Source organism: Monodon monoceros, unplaced genomic scaffold (assembly GCF_005190385.1).
Source record: "Monodon monoceros isolate NGI ecotype Baffin Bay Population unplaced genomic scaffold, NGI_Narwhal_1 Super_Scaffold_5, whole genome shotgun sequence".
Taxonomy (NCBI): Eukaryota; Metazoa; Chordata; class Mammalia; order Artiodactyla; family Monodontidae; genus Monodon; species Monodon monoceros.
Genome location: NW_021703782.1, coordinates 72953934 through 72977568, shown reverse-complemented (window position 1 = coordinate 72977568; position 23635 = coordinate 72953934). Strand labels below are relative to the sequence as shown.

The following is a 23635-nucleotide window of genomic DNA, read 5'->3' as shown; positions in this document are numbered from 1 at the left end:
CAAACGTCATTCTTAATGGTGAAAAACTGAAAGCATTTCCTCTAAGATCTGGAACAAGACAAGGATGTCCACTCTCGCCACTATTATTCAACACAGTCTTGGAAGTCCTAGCCGCGGCAATCAGAGAAGAAAAAGCAATACAAGGAATACAAATTGGAAAAGAAGAAGTAAAACAGTCACTGTTTGCAGATGACATGATACTATACATACAGAATCCTAAAGATGCCACCAGAAAACTACTAGAGCTAATCAATGAATTTGGTAAAGTTGCAGGATACAAAATTAATGCACAGAAATCTCTTGCATTCCTATACACTAATGATGAAAAATCTGAAAGAGAAATTATGGAAACACTCCCATTTACCACTGCAACAAAAAGAATAAAATACCTAGGAATAAACCTACCTAGGGAGACAAAAGACCTGTATGCAGAAAACTGTAAGACACTGATGAAAGAAATTAAAGATGATACCAACAGATGGAGAGATATACCTGTTCCTGGACTGGAAGGATCAATATTGTGAAAATGACTATACTACGCAAAGCAATCTACATACTCAATGCAATCCCTATCAAATTACCAATGGCATTTTTTTTACAGAACTGGAACAAAAAAAAAAATCTTAAAATTGTATGGAGACACAAAAGACCCTGAATAGCCAGAGCAGTCTTGAGGGAAAAAAAGGTGGCTGGAGAAATCCGACTCCCTGACTTCAGACTGTACTACAAAGCTACAGTAATGAAGACAATACGGTACTGGCACAAAAACAGAAATACAGATCAACAGAACAGGATAGAAAGCCCAGAGATAAACCCATGCACATATGGTCACCTTATTTCTGAAAAAGCAGGCAAGAATATACAATTGAGAAAAGACAGCCTCTTCAATAAGTGGTGCTGGGAAAACTGGACAGCTACATGTAAAAGAATAAAATTAGAACACTCCCTAACACCATACACAAAAGTAAACTCAAAATGGATTAAAGACCTAAATGTAAGACCGGTCACTATAAAACTCTTCGAGGAAAACATAGGTAGAACGCTCTTTGACATAAATCACAGCAAGATCTTTTTTCATCCACCTCCTAGAGTAATGGAAATAAAAACAAACAAATGGGACCTAATGAAACTTAAAAACGTTTGCACAGCGAAGGAAACCATAAACAAGACGAAAAGACAACCCTCAGAATGGGAGGAAATATTTGCAAACGAATCAACGGACAAAGGATTAATCTCCAAAATATATAAACAGCTCATGCAGCTCAATATTAAAAAAACAAACAACCCAGTCAAAAAATGGGCAGAAAACCGAAATAGACATTTCTCCAAAGAAGACATACACATGGCCAAGAAGCACATGAAAAGCTGCTCAACATCACTAATCATTAGAGAAATGCAAATCAAAACTATAATGAGGTATCACCTCACACCAGTCAGAACGGCCATCATCAAAAAATCTACAAACAACAAATGCTGGAGAGGGTGTGGAGAAAAGGGAACCCTCTTTCCCGGTGGGTGGGAATGTAAATTGACAACAGCCACTATACAGAACAGTATGGAGCTTCCTTAAAAAGCTAAAAATAGAACTACCATACGACCCAGCAATCCCACTACTGGGCTTATACTGAGAGAAAACCATAATTCAAAGAGTCATGTACCAGAATGTTCATTGTGGCTCTATTTACAATAGCCAGGTCATGGAAGCAAGCTAAATGCCCATCAACAGACGAATGGATAAAGAAAATGTGGTACATATACACAATGGAATATTACTCGGCCATAAAAAGGAACGAAAATGGGTCATTTGCAGAGATGTGGATGGATCTAGAGACTGTCATGCAGAGTGAAGTAAGTCAGAAAGTGAAAAACAAATATCATATATTAATGCATACATGTGGAACCTAGAAAAATGGTACAGATGAACCGGTGTGCAGGGCAGAAATAGAGACACAGATGTAGAGAACAAAGGTGTGGACACCAAGTGGGGAAAGTGGTAGTGGGTGGTGGTGGTGTGATGAAGTGGGAGATTGGGATTGACATGTATACACTGATGTGTATAAAATGAATGACTAATAAGAACCTGCTGTATAAAAAAATTCAAAAATTCAAAAAAAAAAATTCTCAGCCATCCTGAAACCCACCAATGTTCCTCCCAAAAGGATCTCAACAATTTTATAATGCTATGTGTCAAGACGGGGGCAAGGAAGGGAGCCCAGCTCAAGGCTCAGAAGTGCCTCTTGAATCAGACCAGCTGGGATTTTACAGTGGTTCAACTGGCCCAAATCCCCACACTGAGACTGTTATTGCTTCTTTAGATACACCTAACACACTTTCACCCCTCGGGGCCTCTGGGCAGCAGCAGAGACGAGAAGCACCACCTCATTTGGTAGTGGTTACACTATAGTTCTGGGTGCAACTGCCGGTTAACTAAGTGGTAACTCTACAGTACCTGAAAACGGGATGGTACCACTTCCCTCAAGGAACCTCTCCATCCCCACAGGTTCATATGGTACTTGTAGGTATTCAGTTTATTTGATGAATCCTATGGCCTTGTTATTTAGTCACTGCTTGAAACAGGCCTAACTTTTACCTTCAAGTACACCAGGGTTCTTGGTCAACAAGACTTGTCAGTCAACAACTATTTGCAGAACACACACAAGTACACAGAATTTTACGGTAATTGATATTTATACCTTCAAGTCTCAAGGAACTCAAAGTCTAATTTGCCTTGCCTCCCTTATTAATCAGTCAGATACTTACTGAGACCACACTGTGTTTGATGCAACATGGAAGTTTAGGGTAGAGTGTGTAGAGAAGTTACAGAAGGAAGGGCCAAGAACATGATCTATCAGGTGGAAAGTGAAGGAAGGGTCAAGGTCAGGCATGTTTAACACTGTGGAGCCAGCAACATGGGGAACAAAGAAGACACACAGGAAACAACAGGGTGACAACTAAGTGCCTGAGTGTATAGCAGTAAATAAATAAGCAATGGGAGGTCAGTGAAGGGAGAGATCGGCACATGTGTTCATTCATTCACTGAACAAGCATGAATTGTGAGCACCAATTGTGAAGATGAAGCCAAAGAGCCCAGAGAACTGTGCACAGGTAGTAATAAGGTGCACGGGATTAAAATGAATGATGAGGAATGACATATGGGGAGAGGTTAGAACGTACAAGAAGAGTCTGGAACAACTGATGCGTCTGTCTTGCCTTCATAGCTCTAGGGGGTCATGAAAACAGAGGCTCCAAATACCCAGCTTACAGGACAAGAAGCCAACTGAGCAAGCCACTTTTTCCAGAAACACAAAAGACCACACTTCTTTCCTTTCAGCCTTTGAAGTTTGGCACGTCTTTTCCTAACATGCTCAAATTTTGAGCATCTAGGTTTGCATATAAGACGACGACTTCTTTCCAAGGCAACAAAAAGAATTGTCTTGCAATCAGTAACAGATGTAGAGAAGACCTGACTGCTGGAGATGCCTCAGCAATCTGCATTTCCATATTAGAAGCTTGAGATTTTAAATTGAAAATACAAAACCCCACCTCATTACCTCTTCCCTTGTCCTAAGAGAAAATGGAAAATACTTTGCAAAAAACAAAAACAGAACCACCTCACAAGCCGCAGGAACTTGCCAACACTGTCTAGCAGTGCTCAGAGTCCAAAGGGCCAGCGAGGGCCCAGACACACAGTGAGCACAAAGCACAGAGGCGGGTACTCACGGTTTTCCTCCTGGAATGCCTGTCAGGTTTGGAGGTATTGCTGGCACACGCATGTGATGGTGTGGGTCAAATCCAACCTAAAATTTTTCCCAAGCAAGACAACAAAAACAAACGTGGTTACATCAACTCATTTCATCCTACTCAGTATCTTTCCAAATCCCAGGAGAATAGATGCTTTAAAAATGTGATTTCAGAGATAAATACACAAGTACTGATTGATGAAATGATAGGATGTTCATGATTTCATGGTAACATACTTGGGGGTGGAACAAACATGAAAAAAACAGTATTATTATTGAAGCTCATGATGGAAATGAAGGCTTCACTATACTTACTATATTATTTACTCTACTTCCGTAGGTTTAAAATTTTCTTTTAAAAAAGGAACATAAAACAAAATAATTCCCTCACCTTACAAAAGAAAATGAATCTCACAATACGATTACACGCAGTTTAATTTATAAATACACACAGGTCCCTCTATAAATCCCTCAAATTTCATAAACTTCCTTAAAAAATAAAAATACGTGTGGCAACCCTCTGCGCTCTGGAACACTTTAATGCTGTAAAAGCGCACCAACATACCACTGGCGATCTCCCGTAGGCCGCGGCTGCGGCTGCAGCGGCCGCAGCGGCGCTCATCTGCGGGGAGATGTTGTGCAGCCCCGCATAGGCAGCTCCGGGGCTGGTCAGCTCCCCATTCATCCCAGCGTGCGGCACGATCCCAAAGGGGGTCGGATATGGACAAGGTACTGCCATTGGGGTCCTTAGGCTCGAGGCTACAGACCCAAATGGAAGGAAGGAGAAAAACCAATGATACACACGTGAGGCAATCATGAAGTATAATGAATATCAGGAGCAACACGTTCTTACGTATGTTAAAAAGTAGGATCTATAGTTCAAATAAGCGTATTTTAATATTCTCAAGGGTCATTCACGCCTTCATCAGGGTTCATGTCTTCCCCTTATTTTACTGAACACCTACTATGTGTCAGACATGGCAAGTGCCAGGCGCTCGATTGGGATCACAGAACTTACAGCCAGTCAACGCCGGTCGTTAGTACTCTTAATGTATTACACTCTTTAAATTGCTTTGATTTCTTTAAAAACAGGAAGCATAAATATGTAGAGAAACTTTTTTCTCACTAACCCAAGGGGTCGACTCCTGGCGGTTTTCCGGGGACAGGCCTCAATCCAGGAGTGGAATTACTGCCTGGGGTGGGTGCATCGCTTCGTGGAGTAGGGGTATTGGACTTCGACACAGGAGTGGTAGATTTTTCATTCTAACAAGAGATGCAATGGAATATACACTGCTAGTTAGAACACAATTTTAACAATTATGTTAAACATTTGAAAAGGTAGAGTAAAAGAAAAGGACAAAGAAATGGAAAAGACTCTTTAGCATGGGCCTCTCTTTTCATTAGTTAAAAAGAGCTATCAAAGAAACAAAAAGTGTTTCCTGAGACCACAAAACCAATGTTCAAGAGGACATAAATCAAAGCTGAACTTGGGGCAGAGCAGACCATTTCCAGGAAACTGGTCTGAGTTAGACAGACACGGACAAATCATGACATCCCGACGTGACTGGCCACTTGCTGGTTGCTTTAATACTGAGTGGTTTGAGTTGGGTTCCTGATGGATTGTTCGTGCCACAAGAGGCTCCCCTGGTTAACAGGTCCCATTAAAAAAGATCCAAGCCTGAATCATCACAAGAGATCAGCACGGAGGAGCTGCCATTACAAGGCCGGAAGGCCAAGAGAAAACAACAGAAAAAAACTTTATCCAGCCCTGTGCCAGACACATTCTCCAAAACTGCAGACAAACTGAGGAATTTTCTTTCCCTCAGCTGTGAATTCAAAAGGTTATTTGAAAACGGAATTTGTCTTTTTTTTTTTTTAATGCTATGTTACAGGGACACAACTGGTGAGGAAAAAGGAAGGCACACTACATAAAAATGCAATTAACTACACAGCCACAGAGGAAGGGGGTATGGGGAGATTACCCTGACCTGCAAGCAGTTTTATTTGTGCATTTCTGATTTGTGGTGTGAGTCAAGGCAGACTTTTATAAATGACAGATTATTAGACAGGAAGGGAAAATTATTGCAATCATATATAGCTTGGTAATTCCAACAAAGCTAGCAACAAAATCACATCCAAGCCAAAAACTAAATTTACCATAAACCATAGGTGACAAAACCATCTCTGTAACCCCAGTATATATTTCTTTATCTTCGCTGAGACTCGTTTCACTCAATTTCCTCATGTCCCTCCCCTATCCTTGCAAAAAGACTCACAAACCAAACATCCATCACCAACAAAGTCAGTGAACCTGCTCTGTTCCAAAAGTACTTTTGTCAGTTCAGCTTGAATACTGAACATACACATATGCTTGGTGGTAAAAGTCCTATGGAAAAATGTGGAAAATACAAAATTTTAAAAATAATTTAACCTAACCATCTGGAAATGGGCAACGCTAAGAAAGATGGTGAGGAACTGCTTACAAGGCTAAGTTCTTTGGATTTGGAGGAAGGAGTACTGCTGGAGGATGCGATCGAGGCTGGACTGATGGGGGCATCTTTCTTGAGAAGGCGTGTCTTGTCCAGACCATTCTCTCTTGGGGAATGTGCAGGGCTCCCTCGAGGTGAGGATGGATCCTACAAAGGAACATCAAGGGTATCAAATGCAGCACAGCGCGTTCCCAGTGCCAGAGCACTTGGTGTGGACGTTTCTAGCCAAAAGTCTTCAACAGCTTAGAAGCAAAAAATGTTCTGGAATAGATCATAAGATTCATCAAATTGCTGAAGAAAATATTCAGTACAGAGGTCAATGAAAATACTACAAAATTTATAGTACTTATTTAAAACAGAAACAAAAATCAAAACTCTACAAATCTGCACGTCACTTGCCAAGGTGTGTGCATTCATGGTGGTAACAACACATCTGCACTCCACAGAGTAGAGGAGCAATGAAAAAGGATCAGTAATATAAAGTTTTCAGGTAAATAAAACGTGGGCCCCTTCAGAAATTAAGGAAACACTGTGGATGCTAGTTGTTGGGACACTAATCATTGTTATAACTGGTTAAGAGCAGGAAGTCAAATAAGCCACAAACATACCTCATTGGAAACGTCAACCACCAAGTTGTCATCACTCTTCTCACCATCGCTGTCCTGCATTGACAATTGAGAAGCATTATCTCCTCCCCCAGCCAAAAAAAGAAAAACAAACAAAAAAGGCAGCCAGATTTACCCTAGGTAAGTCCAGAGTCATTAACTCCTCACATTTTATAAAAATGAACTGCACCAAACAGTGCTAAACACTCTATAGTGAACTGTGTTCTTTAATCTTCATGACGATGTTATGAGGTAGGTAATAGGAAAAGGATGATTCCATTGTAGTTAAAAAAATTGAAGTTTATGGCTTATTACTCTAGTATCAGGTGCCAACTGGCAGGCCCACGCTACGTAATCCAGCCTACAGAAGGGTGGGATTTGTCCTGTCAGTGTCTTTCAAAGACTGGATAAAGAGCCACAATTTTTAAATTGGGAGGTTTCACATGAAATTTCAAGTTCTCAGCTTCTTTCGTAGGCCTGCAGTCTTGCAGGGCACCACCAGAGGAAGCGGGGTGGAGTCAGCCTGCCTCCACACCAGTGAGTCCCATCCCACTTGCTCCCTTCACTGTGTGATCTGAAGAACCAGCCACCAAAGGAAAATGAGCTTCAACTCATGCCAGGGACACATCTGGATGTTTCTGCAAGTTATATTCCACAAAACGTGATACATTCCTCAGCACAGGAGGTCATCTAGACATTTTAACAGGTTGTCTGTGATTTTACCTTTTTCCTTAACACTTCTAGCTGGCCACAGAAAATTCGACCACCTTGAAATTTATGGAGGGAAGCAAATACATCTAATAGAAATAATATGGAACACAAGTCTTCTATCTGTTGCAGGATAAAGGACTGTTCTGCGGCTCACAGACACATGTGCACTCACTTGCAAACACAGACCTTCAGCCAGCCACTTGAGACACAGCTAGAACTGCAATAATTATTTTCCTCTCCTAGGATGTCGTTATCTTGTGTTCTAGTTTTGGTTGGTAACAGTAAGAGGGTAAAAAGGCCGCTGATTAAAAAGCAAGGTAAACTGCCTCCCCCAAAGCAAAGGTGACTGAACCTACATAACGAGCTGCGATCTCCTTTTCTTCAGTTTTCTGCTTTTTGCTATCAGAGGAGTAGTCTGTGGAGTTTCTGTGCTTCTCAGCACCTCGGAAACTGGCTGACGGGGATACCGAAGAGCTCTGGAATTAGAAAGGGAAGTGGGATTCAGAGATGACCAGCCATTCAACAATGTCATTTTTTTTTTCTTTTTTTTTTGCGGTATGCGGGCCTCTCACTGTTGTGGCCTCTCCCGTTGCAGAGCACAGGCTCCGGACGCGCAGGCTCAGCGGCCATGGCTCACGGGCCCAGCCGCTCCGCGGCATGTGGGATCTTCCCGGACCGGGGCACGAACATGTGTCCCCTGCATCGGCAGGCGGACTCTCGACCACTGCGCCACCAGTAAAGCCCAACAATGTCATTTTTTTAATCACTTGAGACTTTATTTCCTTTTCATTCTTTAGTACACACTCACAGAGCTGTTAAGAGGAGACAGCAGAAAGGGGAGGAGGTGAAATGAAGATGAGAACAAAGGTATAGAGAAAAAAGAAAAGGGGAAAAATCAAAGAATAAGACAGAAGAAGTAGAGATGGGACAGAGGGAGCAGAGGAATAAAAAGAGGAGGCAGGGAATAGGTTAAATGCAAAAGGCAAAGGGAGTTTGGTCTAAAGGAGAAGTTTATATTTTATCGAGAGAGGAAGCAGATACAAGAGAAAGAGGAGAAAGAAAAGGCAGCCCCCCGCCCACCCTTAATTTGCCAGCTGATGAGAAGCCAGTATTTCAAGCCTCTATAGAGAAACTGAATAAATTAGAGTCCACCTTGAGAGATAATTACTACCTCTTCAGTGAAAAAAGAGGGGTACTCCTTGGGGATTTAAGCACGCAAATATGGTGACACAAAGGTCATACTTACAGAATTTTGCTTTAGTCCCGCAACTTAAGGGCCTGGGAGATGCAGAGTGGCAGGTAAAGCAACAACACCACGACAACAACAAAACCACACCTACAAAAATGCACTTTATTATTTTTCTGACTCCTAGAGTTTCCATGATCTGCTCTTTTCTTTAACCTCTGGAAATCCAGGAACCCCATGAGGACCAGGGAATAGAAAGATGGTCCCCCCCCTTAGAATCACAGTTGGGGGTGATCTGTTTGGGCTCAGGCCATGTCTGTCATCTCTGCTCTTCCAAAGAGCTCTCAGCTGGAGGAGTGCCACACACAGAAAACAAACAGCAGTGACAGAGAAATTCTCTGAAGCACAGAGAATGAGTCGGCCATCGAGGTCAGGTGGTTACTGGGCACACTGAGATGATAGGACAGCTTAAAACCATAGATGAAGAAGAGAGCACTGATGAAAACTGTCCCTAACTTCAAGGATTGGCCTAGTGACTCAGTCCCACACAGACCAAGGAGAAGCTCTAAACTACAGGGGAGGTATACAGAGAGGGTGCAGGGCTGACCTGTTGAGGGTGAACTGAAGGCCTGAAGAGCCAAGTCCCTCAGGGGGCTCCGGGGCAGCACTCCTGAGTACCAGAGTAACCCAGGTGGGGTGGGAAAGGGCTGGCCTTGGAGGGCGGAGGCAAGGAAACTTGGAGAGATGGGGGAAAAGTTCTAGGAAGAACGAAGCATCACCACCAGAATCTCTGCCTGGCATCCAAATTAATTCAGACAACTGTTCAGTAAAGCTTTTCCTCATTTAGAGCTTCACTCATCTTATTGGGGCTTCCCTGGTGACGCAGTGGGTGAGAGTCCGCCTGCCGATGCAGGGGACACGGGTTCGTGCCCCGGTCCGGGAAGATCCCACATGCCGCAGAGCAGCTAGGCCCGTGAGCCATGGCCGCTGAGCCTGTGTGTCTGGAGCCTGTGCTCCGCAACGAGAGAGGCCACAACAGCGAGAGGCCCGCGTTCCGAGAAAAAAAAAAAAAAATTTACTCCTTGTACTTTTTTTCTTTACCTTATTAGTCTGTTAGCAATAATTAAGTCTTTTTTCCACCCCTGTGTCGGTACAGCTACCAAAAGATCACCCCCTAGTGGTCAGCCGTGGTGATGGCAACTCCTCCACTAGCTCCAAGGCAGGGAGGGGTGCAGGGAGGGAGTTTGGAGGAGGAGGAAGACTGAGAAGGATCAGTTGAGTTCCCACTGAGAGAGGCTGGAAAACCCCAAACGCTTACCTTCCTGTATCAGTCCCTTTAATGTAGGCACCAAGCCCTCTAACTATCCCTACTCAAACATACACTCTTATGTCTGGTGGCAGGAAAGATGGCAGGCGTTATTCATTAAGGCTGAAGACTGAAGCAAAGCACTAGGAGCCAAACAATCTTAAAAAGTGCATTGATTGCTTCTTGACTTTCATATATGTCCGCTGAGTTCCAATCCTCATTCCCAAGCCATAAGACTTGAGTCAATGCTTCTGCTTTGCTTTCCTACCATGACCCAATGCGATCAGGTTTTTACAACCATTACCTCTTTGAAATCATGCACACAAACACCATCTGTGAGCTACTACCTAACATATTTAATGCCAGAGCCTGTATCTAGTTTCTCCCCCTCCAGTCTATCCTCCACATTTCTGGGATTCATTTCCCAAACAGAGATTCTCACCCTTTCCTTAAAAATGACAAATGGTGTCCCATCGTCCATAGGAAAAAAAGACCAAACTTCTGAGTAGAGCTGTTTTCCAAAGCCCTTCACTCGCTGCCCCAATCCAGGGCCTGGGCCTCGTCTCAGAGCTCTGGGGCTTGTTGCTCCCTGGTGCGCCATCCATTTTCATTGCATTGGCAGCCTTTCTTCCTGGCCTTCAAGAATGCCCTTTCCCTCAGTATCTTCCTTTTGAAATCCTCCCTCACCATCCTTAAGAACCAGCTCTAAACGTCACTGTTCAAAGCTCTCTGACACTGTCAGGCAGAATTAATCACTCTTTGTTCCCTTAACATTTTGTTCACCCAATGAGTGAGCGCTCCCAATCAACTGATAGCTGTTTGTTTACAAGGTGCTTCCCACTCCAGGCTGTGGGTTCCTGGGGGCGGGGGGCACCCACCCAGCACAGTGAGTGGCACAGAACTGCCAGGAATTTTTTTCAAACTTAAATGACTGAACGACCCCTCCGGCACTCCTCAATCTTAATCCAAGATTCATGTGATACATTCCTTTTCAGAGGGCCTCTTGGCCAGACAAATCCACAGGAAACCGTTCAACCAGGGAAGGACCTGAGGCGTGGCATTCCTGGGATGTGGCAACTTGGCAGCTCTGCCCCCTTCTTCACCTTCATCCTCTACCTCCTTCCACATGCCTTCATCCTACTACTGTGATATTTTACAAAAAGAAGAAAAACTGCGTGTACATGTGTATGATTACTGATACTACACACTTAACGTTATTTTCACTCTGTCTAAAAGGAAAACTGATTTTTTTTAGACATCTTTATTGGAGTATAATTGCTTTACAATGGTGTGCTAGTTTCTGCTGTATAACAAAGTGAATGAGCTATACATATACATACATCCCCATATCCCCTCCCTCTTGCGTCTCCCTCCCCCACGCGTCTCCCTCCCCCACCCCTCTAGGTGGTCACAAAGCACTGAGCTGGTCTCCCTGTGCTGCTACGCAGCTGCTTCCCACTAGCTATTTTACATTTGGTAGTGTGTATATGTCAAGGGGGAAGGGTAAGCTGGGACGAAGTCAGGAAAACTGATTTTTAAACGATGACAAAATACTTCCTTAAAACTTAATACTGAATGGTAATGCTTATTAATTGGCACACATGTACAAAGAGCTTTTTCTTTTTAAGCTGGCTGTTTCAGGCACCGTGGACAGTATTTTACTTGTGAATTTTACTGCAGAACAGAGCTGCACGTTGGAGTTTCCTGGTAGAATGATCAAGTAGTTAATTATCACTAGCATTTAAAGGTTAAGCTGCACAATAGGCACTGGGGCAATCAGCAATGTTCTAATAACATAATTGCTCTAGAATCAAATTGGACTTGGCCCGGACTCTCATCATGAATCTTACAAGTTCACCATTCTGCCACTGGAAGGCCATTTGGATCGTTGCTAGACATGTAAACAGCAGGAATTAAATACTGATAAAGACAAAGTCACGCTTTTACAAGAAAAGCTGATTTTTACTCCTCTATTGTTATTTTAAAAGCTTAGCTAGGTTAGATATTTCCCTAACTTATTACGTAATAAGAGACTTACTGGAGCTGCATTATTACTCCTTAGAAATCTACAAACTTAGGAACATTAAACATAAATCTTTCTCATTACACTTTGATCATGTAAATACACTAGCAAATTTGTCATGAACGAAGAGTCACAATCAGAAAGTGGTGGCCGATGTGGAAAGGGCAAAATACCTTAAAGGTGAATTGCTGGTAAAAACCTCTCCCAAATAAAGTAATAACCTAGAATTGAAAAACAAAACGTTCTGTATTTTTAAAAAATAAACACATATTGGGATATTGAAAAAACAAGGTAGATGTCTAATAAAAGATAAAGAGGAGGGAAACAGAGTGAAAATAAAGAAATAATATATATTTATGAACCTTATATGGAAATCCTAATTGCTTTGGTAATAAAAGATAAGCTTTAAAGTCAGTTAATTCCTAACATTATAAATCATGTTATCTCAAAATGAGAAAAACTCTAGATCCTAGTTTGAAATCCAACCTGGACTTTACTAAGGCTACTGATCAAGTCAGCTGCAAAACTGCTACTCTAACAGTAATTCATTCAGTACAGGAAGTGGTTTGGGTCAGGGACACTCGGGGGGTGTCTGTTTATGGTGGTGGAGGTGGGGAGGATGGAGAAGGCAGGCTTAAAGCCCTGTAAGACCCTTTACTGATGTCATACCCAAAGCCCTCCAGCAATCTAAACGGGTGACCCCACCGCCCCCTTTGCTGTGACTCCTCTGCCACCTCAAGATCAAAGATGACCAGGTATGAGAAAGGGCTCCATAAAGCATTCTCCCGCCCCCAAAGAGGCAGTGCTGTTACAATCAGCTAATTATAATAACAGGTAGCACAGATTTTACCAGCAGGCAAGAGCATCTCTCTGGAGTCCAGACTGCCTGGGCTAAAAATCTTCCACTTAATATCCCTGTAGCCTTGAGGATGTTGCTCAGTCTCAATCAGTGTGGAGTCTGGAGTCAACAACACCCCACCCACTCCGTCAACCAGGCTGCTCTGAGGGCTAAGTGAAAGAAGCCACATAAAGTATAAGGCACAGCCCTGGGCAAATAACTGAGCCCCAGCAATAGCAACTCAGCACTGGGACTGTGTGCTGCACACTATTTACTTACGCAGCTAGTGTGCATCTTCTACTTTAAGCCTCACATAAGGACTATTCTAGGTGTCTGGGTAGCACTGCCCCTCAGCATAGATATGCAGATAATCCATAATAAGGGTTCCAATAGGCTGCTATTACCAAAACACATCTCCTTTCAACAATTACAATAAGGTTTTGGTTCAATACTGCAGGCAAGACTATAAATACCACCTCCACGCGGGACTTTCTAACTTGATTTCAAATGCACACCAAACTAACTCTGCTTTCCACTGGCACAGGTGCAGTGCTCAGACGTCCCTGCCCACTTACAAGATCCCAACCGTCAAGAATGTGCTCTAAAGGTCGAGCGGACAACCATGATCAAGAACTCTAAAACTCATTGCTCATCAGCTGTGGCCTTCAGACACCCCATCTACCTGGCACCGAAGAGTAAATCCATTCTCAAACAGATAAAAACGATGATGACAGGGCAGAGGGCACCACGAAAATCTGGCCAGGGTGACTGCAAGTTCCGGATTGTCCCCACTTCACACCTGTTGTCCAGGTCTCTTCACTCTCAAAACCAGCCCACTTTAGAAGATGAATATACTGCTACTCTTAACTGTAGTTCTTTCAGTACAGGAACTAGTCTGGGTCAGGGACAATTCAGGGGGAGTTTGTTTATGGCAGTTGGGGCAGGGAAGACAGCGAAGGCAGGCCCAAGAGCCCTGTAGACTCTTTTATTGAGTCCTCAATCATCACTTCCTCTGCGAAAGAGTGATATCTAGAAGAGAAATGGATATTGGTGATTTTCTTGAATACAGAAAGGACAAGGTACTGCTGGAGATCAGCCAGGGACCCAGCCCACTCCTCCTTCCAAGCAGAGGGCATTCAGGAGGAGCCCTAGCATCCTGAGTCACCCCGACTCAATTACAGTCATTAGTCCTCAGGGCATTTCACGGTTGTAAAACACTTTCAACACGTTCTGAAGGAAAGGTAATATTGTGAATAAACTTCTATACGAAACTAAACATACCATATCCCAGAGCATTTCTGATTAAGGTTTTATTGTATAGCATTAAATGTTTACATTCCTGTTCACAGAGCTCTTTTTATAATAAAGCATTTTAACATTTATTATCTCATTTATAAGGAAATAACCAGGAGAGATGGAGAAAATAATCCTCAATTGGGGAAAATTAAGTATAAAAACTTTAAAATGAAAATTATTTGGTCAAAATGCACACGTCTTACATACTGACTCATAACACATGCAAATTTATGTAAATTACCTTAAAGTTTATAGCATGCTGGTGGTGAAAAGCCTGAATATGGTAGGGCTCTGAGCCAGTCACTGGTTGTCAGTTTACTGCTCGTTACAGTAAGACTCTTTTTTTTTTTAAATAACCTGCTTGATTAAGGAAGTCATTAAATACACAATCTGTATATAATCCTCACAGAACTTGCTTTTTTCAAATTAACATAAATCAAAATTCACCTTCAAAAATGACTGGGACTTTCTGAAGACCTGCCCTTGATAAAACAATATTTAATATAATCTCCATATAAAGTAATGAGTCTGTTCTTAATAAATGTTTCACCTTCTATAACATTTTGTGAACAACATGTTCTTTAAAATGGTCTGTTGTCGTCTTTGTCTTACCGCTTCTCTCTGGGTAAGAACAACTCAGTTCAAGATAAATTTCTTTTGCAGATAGTAATCAAAATTCTATCAAACCAGAGGAATGATTAAGGAGAGAGGAAGTATCTACAATGGTCATGCTATGGGTACCCGAGTCAAAGAGCTATGGGTTCGAGACCAGTCTGTACCATCTGCTCTGTGACCTTGGACAAGTTAATGAACCTCTCCAAGCTTCCATTTCTCCAGTGGATACCGAGGACAACAGGAGTACTTCCTTAGAAGGTGGCTGTGAGGATTAGAGGAGAGTGCGTGTTGTGAAGAACAGTCTGGAGCATCATGAAGAGCTATACCTCTTTGGCTAATGTGGAAAACACGACATAACCCTAGTCCACTTATGGGTAAGTACCCACTAAGTCTGAAATACAAAGATGAATGAAATGCACCCCTTGCCCTCCAGTAGGGCTCCATGAGTTAAATATACTTAGAATACACAAAAGTCCTACATACTTTTTTCCTTCATGCAGTATCTACAGCACTTTAATATTTAGTCATTCATGTTTTGCTTCCAAGGCTTCAGTGCTATCTATTACTTGGTCAGGAAAAAATGCCATAATAATTTATCAGGTATCAATAAAATTGATTTTAAATTAGAACATTATCTTAATGTCCTCTTGAGGTTTCTTGACTGTTATTTCCTCTTCCTGGAATAAAGCTGTTGGCTCCACCCCAGAAATTTCATTAAATACAGCTCCTTTAGCTGGCAAGCTAAGCTGCTGGAGCATGATGCTTTGACACTAAAGGTACAGGTTTGCTTCTTATATAAGCACCCGAGCTTCCTCTCTTGACAGCCACTGTCTGCATGTGGTCCAAAGTGTGGGTCACATGAGGAACCAACTGGGGGGGTGAGGGGGGCAAGTACATCCCATGACCACTGATGGAGACAGCCCAAAGCACAGGCTGAATTAATCAAGCAGCCTCACTCCTGATCATCAGAGATGACACAGTATGAACAGTCTCCCAGAAACTGTAATAAAAATTACCAAGTGCACACAAATGTTGCACAGAAGTCACTTACACATCTTTTAATCTGTTTGATCACCCCAAAGTCACTTCATGCCCTTCAGTCCAATGAATGTCCTCAAAGTTTGCAAGACCTAACATTCCTATGTGCATTTGTCCTCCACCCAGAATTTCCTTCCCCTCATTTCTACAGATTCTATAAATCTTATATGCAGACATTATGTAAATTATAGTCACATGCACCAGCCACCTTCTTCTGAGATTTCTTTTTTCAGTATAGTACCTATAAAGTATATCCTAAATCATTCATTCTCCTAATGTCTTATAATCAATGTTACTAAGTCTTACTGACACATCAGATGTGGTACACTGAGGCTGACTGCCCTAAAAACAAATGGGGGGGAAGCGGCTGGCAAAATTTTCCTTCCTGCATTTTCTGGGAAGGGTGAATTGGCTTTAGACTCATTCTTGTACTGTGATCTGTTCTTGAATCAAAATATCAACATACTTCTAAACAGCTGCTTGGAAAGAAGCTGAAGCAGGGTAGGTGCTCAGAGAAAAAAGTGACTCAGCTTTAAGACTTGGCAAGTTGTATCTTAATGGACCAGAACCCTCATTTTAGTAACTATTAAAAGTTATTGGAAAAGAAAATCTTTTCGTGTTGCTCTTTTTTTCCCAGTAAACTGTTTTAATCTACTTGAAAGGCTAAACATTTTTTTCCCCAAGAGTGTTAACTCCACAGAGCCTCATATATATTCTTATGCATTATGTGTACAAGTATACTCTATACAATATCAGAGGGTAATTCAGCAGGAACAGAGAAGGAAACAGCAGTGTATCAATATAAAGGTAGGCTTCCTAACAGTTTTAATGTCGCTAATCAGAAATGCAAACTCTAGGTCTTCTTCATACCACCTCAAAAGGGCAAAACAGTTTTCAGTGTTCACTTAGCCAATTTGGTTACTATCATTCATTAATAAATCAAAGTGAATTGTATTCTAGAACAGAACTGACAAACTGAAATATAATGTGAGCCATATATGTATTTAAATTTTTTCTAGTAGCCAGATTTTTACAAAATTTAAAGGAAACAGGTAAGGTGAATTTTAATTGTATATTAATTTAACCCAATGTATCAAAAAGTGTCGTGTCAATGTATAATCAGTATCAAAATTATTAATGAAACATTTTATTTTTTTTAAGTACTGAGTCTTTAAAATCTGGTTTGCGTTTTACACTTACAGCACATCTCAATTTGGACTGGCTACATTTCTGGTGCTCAATAACCACATGTGGTGTCTGGCTACCATATTAGATGACACGGGTCTAAAATTTCTTGAAGTCACAATAGGAATCAACAGGAATTAACACAAGCATCTGACACTTTACAGACACTGTCTACCTTCTCCAATCCAGTTGAAAGTCTCTTTCTCAGAGTGCTGGACACCCCCTACTCTTTCATCCCTCAGTGCAGGCTTCTGCCAAGAACGCCCTTCCCTAGCCTCTGAGCAGCTAGCATCTTTTCACCTTTTATTCCTCAGCTGCTTAGATGCCACCTTCGCAGAAAGATCTTGTCGGTGATGCTATCCAAGGTGATCCCTCCCGGGAATCCCTACCATAGTCCCTTGTTTACTTCCTTCCTAGCATTTCTACCACGGCCACTATTTTGATTATTTGCTAGTCTCTTCTACTTGACTAGAAATTCTACGAAGACTTGGTCTGCTGTCTCAGTTAAGGGCTGCTGTACAAATGAATGAATACAAAACTTGATCTGCTCATGTATCAATACTCATGTATATGTCATACTTGTTCCCATAACATCTTTACTATCTAGACAGTAGAGATTATACACTCCTAAAGGGCATATGCCCTTGGGCTAAGTATTTCTTTGTGTTCTCAGCCCTCCATATGATGACCACCATGGTCAGAAGAACAGCTGGAGTTGGGGGTGGGAGGCCTGGTGCAGGCACATCCAAAGGAGGGAGGGAGGGGGGCAGCCCTCAAAAGTGGTAATTTGGAAAGTGATGTAGTGACAAGACAATTTTCAGGACAATGTTAAAAAGACAGCAAGAGGAAGCAGAGTAAAAAATACAACGGAAACAAAAGTCACAATGGTGCCAGGCAGAGAATATGGTCAAAGGCAGTGCCTCTTCCCTGTTTGCTCCCCAACCAATCAAGGGCACAGGCCCCCTCCCCCAAGGTCAGCACCAGGCTTGACCTCTGGGTGGGCAAGCAAGAAATATTTGTTGTTGTAAATGTATCAAAGCCACCAATTTTTCTTATTCTAAAAGAGATACATCTTCAGCATAAGGGAGACATTTTTCAACTGGCTCCCCTCTTCCTCGGCTCTCATCACGTACTCAGCAGCTGTCTGCAGCCAGGGAGAAACAAAGCTTACTCAAGTCTGACCACTGAAAAGGCAGGACCTAAATGAACCCTGCCTCACAGACCCACCAGTGAAGAATGCAGGCGTCAGCAGTTCTTTCTGCGGCCACTCATTCAGAGAACAGTGATCCCTGGGGATCTCCTTGAAATGTTTATCTCCCAAGGAGGTTATGGTCAAGGAAAAAAATCCTTAGCACTCCCATTTTTTTTTTTTTTTTTTTCCGGAGACGAAGTCACCACACACAGGTGATGAAAGAAAAAGCCAAATATAGGGCAGACAGAAAGCATACTTGTTTTTTTAAAAAACAGCTTTACACTGGTTGATTTTTTTTTTTTTTTTCGGTACGCGGGCCTCTCACTGGCTGTGGCCTCTCCCGTTGCGGAGCACAGGCTCCGGACGCGCAGGCTCAGCGGCCATGGCTCACGGGCCCAGCCGCTCCGCGGCATGTGGGGTCTTCCCGGACCGGGGTACGAAGCCGTGTCCCCTGCATCGGCAGGCGGACTCTCAACCTCTGCGCCACCAGGGAAGCCCCATTGGTTGACTTTTAAGTCAAAGATGACTATCTCGAGTTTTATGTAAATTTTTAGTACGTAAAGCAATGTAAAGCATATTAATATCAGTCAGTTTAAGAAAGTGACTTCAGTATACTGAGGACTAAAAACAAATGAGACACAGATACTCAGAGACACAATTTCAAATCTGTCCAAAGAAGTGATTTCAAGCAGTGGCTTTTATTTGACAACTAGGTCTAAAGATGCAAGGGTTGATCAAATATGTAAAATACTGGAAGAACAAGCATGAGCTAAGCTGAGACTACTCTAGGCTAAACAGGAAAACAGCATTCCACTAACTGGGGCTGAGATGTTGAAAGGGGGTTCAGGTCACAGTCTAATCCCACCCTGTCCCCCATCTCAAATGATCAGAGGTCAGAGACCTAAATTACAAGACAACTACAGAAAAGGCCTCAGAGCTCTGCTTGCCGCCCCTGACAACTGAGTGCTGCCCTGCGCTCCTGCTGACCTCGCTTCCCTCCTGACCTCCTCCTCCCTGACCACCCAGCCCTGCCCCGCCACCAGTATCTCCATCAATACTGTCTTCCCCGTCGCACTACGGGCTAAAGAGGTTGTTGACCCTTATTCTAACATGTCCTTTTAGGTTAATTACTTTTGTATACTCGGTGTACCCAGTGACATTTAATCACTACAGCGCTACTTGGGTAAACAGAACTGAATGGAGCCAACTGCAATTTGGCATCGAGCTAAATGGTGTGGTAATAGCAGCATGCTGAATACCGGAAGAAAATATTCTCCCTCATCACCCTGAGAAATGAGGGGAATACCATTCCATCAATCACTATTGTATTAAAAAGGAAGAACCCTAGAGCTCAGTAGTATGCTTTTGCTATTTAATACTAGATATGGCTTGAAAGAATCCTGCACTTTGCAATGTAAGGACACTACAGAAAAGTTTTTGCTGAATGAAGGAATGAAGATCAAAATAACTCAAAGTGTAGGTACAACTTCTGTGGTATGAGTGTCTCCCCTCTGACAGCCTCTCTCGTCACACGTGTACGCACACAAGCACACAAAGTCCATCTCAGGAGAGCCCTCTGCTAACAGCCAGCACTCTATCACCCTGCTAGTCTTTTGGTTTGTAAGCATCCAGGGCACAGGAATCTAGATGCAGAAGATGCCACAATCTAGTGTGTACAAGAAAGCATCCAGGAGCAGGGGATTAATCAAAGGTCACGGCACAGACCTCTGAGCCACTGAGAAGCTTTGCTCAAACACACAGCCATGAGCCTCCTTCCAGTGGGAAGGGAGAGTGGGGCAGAGCCAGCCAGACCCCACTGGAAGCAGAAGTGCTTTCAACACCAGCTGGTGGAAGGAGGCTTTACTCCTCTGTCAGAGGGCTAAACAAAGACTTCGCAAGCAGGGCCTGGTGTTGCGACTCCGTAGCAATCCTATGACTTGAGCTGATTGGCTACTCTGTGTTGGCTGTTCTAGACACTGGGGACACAAGGGGAATAAAGCACTGTTTTGCAGCGCAGTGGAGTCTGGAGGGAAGGGGTGGGGGGATGAAATAATCACAGGCTGCAGAGTGAGAGTGCTCTGGTTTCAAGTCTCAGCTCCAACACACACATATCCTACACACGTGTGATTCCAGCACTTTAACACCTCCAGGCCTCAATTTTCATGCCTGTAAAACCGGCGACAAGGGTATCTGTCCCACAGGATTGTAACAGAGATTAGATGAGCTAACTAGGAGAAGTGGCAGGTATATACTGCCCTTTCTTTCACATTTATTTCTGGAATCTGCCCTAGAGGGCGAAGGCCAAGTCTTTATCAGCAACCCAATCCGGGCAAGTCTCCTCTTGCCTTCCTTTGAAAGAGGGTCATGGGGCAGTTAGTTTCTCAAGCCTCAGATTCTGGGGAAAGGCCACCCTATTTGTCCGGAGTCAAACATTTCAGACAGCCTATTCTCCAGTCTGGGCACCTACCTGCCCCCTTGGCTTGGTGCCCTCTTCACATGTTCTACTCTTTTTCCTTATTTGTAGAATTCATGCCAAAGGTGTCAGCATGGCCTTGAGTCAGGGTAACAGAGTGAAGACTAGACTTGCATACCAACTTCACTGGAACGTCACAAACCACTCTACAGTGAGCGAGGTGTGAGGACCAACGGGGTGGTGGGAACACAGCACAAACCCCCTGGTTAGTAACAGAATACCATCAGCTACTGACTCGAGTACCAACCAGGTGCCAGGTACTCGGCTGGGCCCTACGGCAGCGACTTGGATCACAACAGAAAGTGAGGATGAGGACCCTATCCTCAGACAGCACTCTTTCCAAGTAAGGGACATAAAGTAAATTATTATTAAGAAATTAATAAATCAACAATATAATAAGTGCAAATGGCAACATGCTACAAAGCAGATAAACTGGATGTTAAGACTAATGACAGGGTGCTCAGGGACAGCCTCTTCAAAGAGAGGACCCTCAGGCCGACATGGGAACTGGAGCCCACCATGTGAACAGCCAGGAGAACACTGCTGCAGACAAGGAGAAGAGCACATGTACAGGCCCCGAAAAGCAACAGAAGGGCTGGGTGTCTGCTGGGGAGGGAGCGCGTGAAGGGGCCATGTTGGGAGGAGGGAGGGCCAGGCTGTGCGGGCCCAGCAGGCCATGGCGAAGTCTGTGTTTTATTCTAAGTGCCCTTGAAGGGGAGTAATGAGATGGCACACACGTTCTAAAAATTGTTCAGGAGATCCTTGAAAAGTTCTGTGTTAGAGGGGGCCAGAGTCAGAGTTAAGACTTTTAAAAGCACCTAAGAGCAGAAAAGATTATGTTGCCTACTTCCACTCTTGGTAATTAAAAATGAAAACAATACTAAGCGTACAATATAAACCTTACATGAATGCTAAATTTAAAAGAGCAAAATTCTGAATCAGATCATCAAAGCTGAGCTTTCATCATTTTTGGTGTCCTTGTTTTCTAGTGCTGTTAGTATGGGCTTAAGTGAGCCTGCCAGCGAGTAGAGCTTTGAGGGGAAACAGTGGTCCACGGGGAGATGCTGGTGGCTCGGACTGGAGGGAGTGCTGGAGAAGGGAAAAAGAGGATGGATTTCAGAGAGATGTAGAGGTATAACTCAGTGTCTTACTTCATATTAACATATATGTGTGTATATGTGTGTGTGTGCGTGCGCACATGCAAATAAGGATGCATGTATTCCTGAGTGTATATAGGTACAGATGCATGTATATAATTAGAATGGAATCAAGACTGTCAACATACTGGTGTCGTCTTTATGCATCTGCAATCTGATCTAGGTTTGTCCTGGAAAAAGAAAGGCGTAAGTCTTAGGTATCCCACAAGAATGCTCCTAACCTTAAGGGGGCTCATGGGACCGCGTGGCTCATGTGAACAGCATCTTCCAGGCTTATCACGGAATGGGGGGGAGCAGAGGGTTGGAAACAACTGATCTCATCAACCAGAACTAAATTCCTATAAGGTGGCATATCAGGTATTTAAGACAGATGCTAAAGAATAAATGCTGAACAGAATCCAACAGCACATTAAATGGATCATACACCATGATCAAGTTGGGTTTATTCCAGGAATGCAAGGATTCTTCAATATATGCAAATCAATCAATGTGATAAACCATATTAACAAATTGAAGGAGAAAAACCATACGGTCATCTCAATAGATGCAGAGAAAGCTTTCGACAAAATTCAACACCCATTTATGATAAAAACCCTCGAGAAAGTAGGCATAGAGGGAACTTTCCTCAACACGATAAAGGCCATATATGACAAACCCACAGCCAACATCGTCCCCAATGGTGAAAAACTGAAAGCATCTCCACTAAGATCAGGAACAAGACAAGGTTGCCCACTCTCACTACTTTTATTCAACATAGTTTTGGAAGTTTTAGCCACAGCAATCAGAGAACAAAAGGAAATAAAAGGAATCCAAATCGGAAAAGAAGTAAAGCTGTCACTGTTTGCAGATGACATGATACTCTACACAGAGAATCCTAAGTATGCTACCAGAAAACTACTAGAGCTGATCAATGAATTTGGTAAAGTAGCAGGATACAAAATTAACGCACAGAAATCTCTGGCATTCCTATACACTAATGATGAAAAGTCTGAAAGTGAAATCAAGAAAACACTCCCATTTACCACTGCAACAAAAAGAATAAAATATCTAGGAATAAACCTACCTAAGGAGACAAAAGACCTGTATGCAGAAAATTATAAGACACTGATAAAAGAAATTAAAGGTGATACAAATAGATGGAGAGATACACCATGTTCTTGGATTGGAAGAATCAACATTGTGAAAATCACTCTACTACCCAAAGCAATCTACAGATTCAGTGCAATCCCTATCAAACTACCACTGGCATTTTTCACAGAACTAGAACAAAAAATTTCACAATTTGTATGGAAACACAAAAGACCCCGAACAGCCAAAGCAATCTTGAGAACGAAAAATGGAGCTGGAGGAATCAGGTTCCCTGACTTTAGACTATACTACAGAGCGACAGTAATCAAGACAGTATGGTACTGGCACAAAAACAGAAAGATAGATCAATGGAACAGGATAGAAAGCCCAGAGATAACCCCACGCACATATGGTCACCTTATCTTTGATAAAGGAGGCAGGAATGTACAGTGGAGAAAGGACAGCCTCTTCAATAAGTGGTGCTGGGAAAACTGGACAGGTACATGTAAAAGTATGAGATTAGAACACTCCCTAACACTATACACAAAAATAAGCTCAAAATGGATTAAAGACCTAAATGTAAGGCCAGAAACTATCAAACTCTTAGAGGAAAACATAGGCAGAACACTCTATGACATAAATCACAGCAAGATCCTTTTTGACCCACCTCCTAGAGAAATGGAAATAAAAACAAAAATAAACAAATGGGACCT

The 23635-nt window shown here is 42.7% G+C and overlaps 1 protein-coding gene across 5 annotated transcripts in view; it reads right to left on the bottom strand.

The window, feature by feature from the left end:
- Nucleotides 1–23635, bottom strand: part of TLE4 (TLE family member 4, transcriptional corepressor) — a 150640-nt gene that overhangs the window by 18472 nt on the left and 108533 nt on the right. For all 5 annotated transcript variants that reach the window (XM_029203682.1, XM_029203683.1, XM_029203687.1 and 2 more), the window contains 6 exons: nucleotides 7902–8021; nucleotides 6838–6891; nucleotides 6224–6376; nucleotides 4871–5003; nucleotides 4306–4499; nucleotides 3721–3797 (listed from right to left, as the gene is read on the bottom strand). In XM_029203682.1, coding sequence (XP_029059515.1) covers nucleotides 3721–3797; nucleotides 4306–4499; nucleotides 4871–5003; nucleotides 6224–6376; nucleotides 6838–6891; nucleotides 7902–8021 — 731 coding nt within the window. The remainder of the gene's footprint in view (nucleotides 1–3720; nucleotides 3798–4305; nucleotides 4500–4870; nucleotides 5004–6223; nucleotides 6377–6837; nucleotides 6892–7901; nucleotides 8022–23635) is intronic.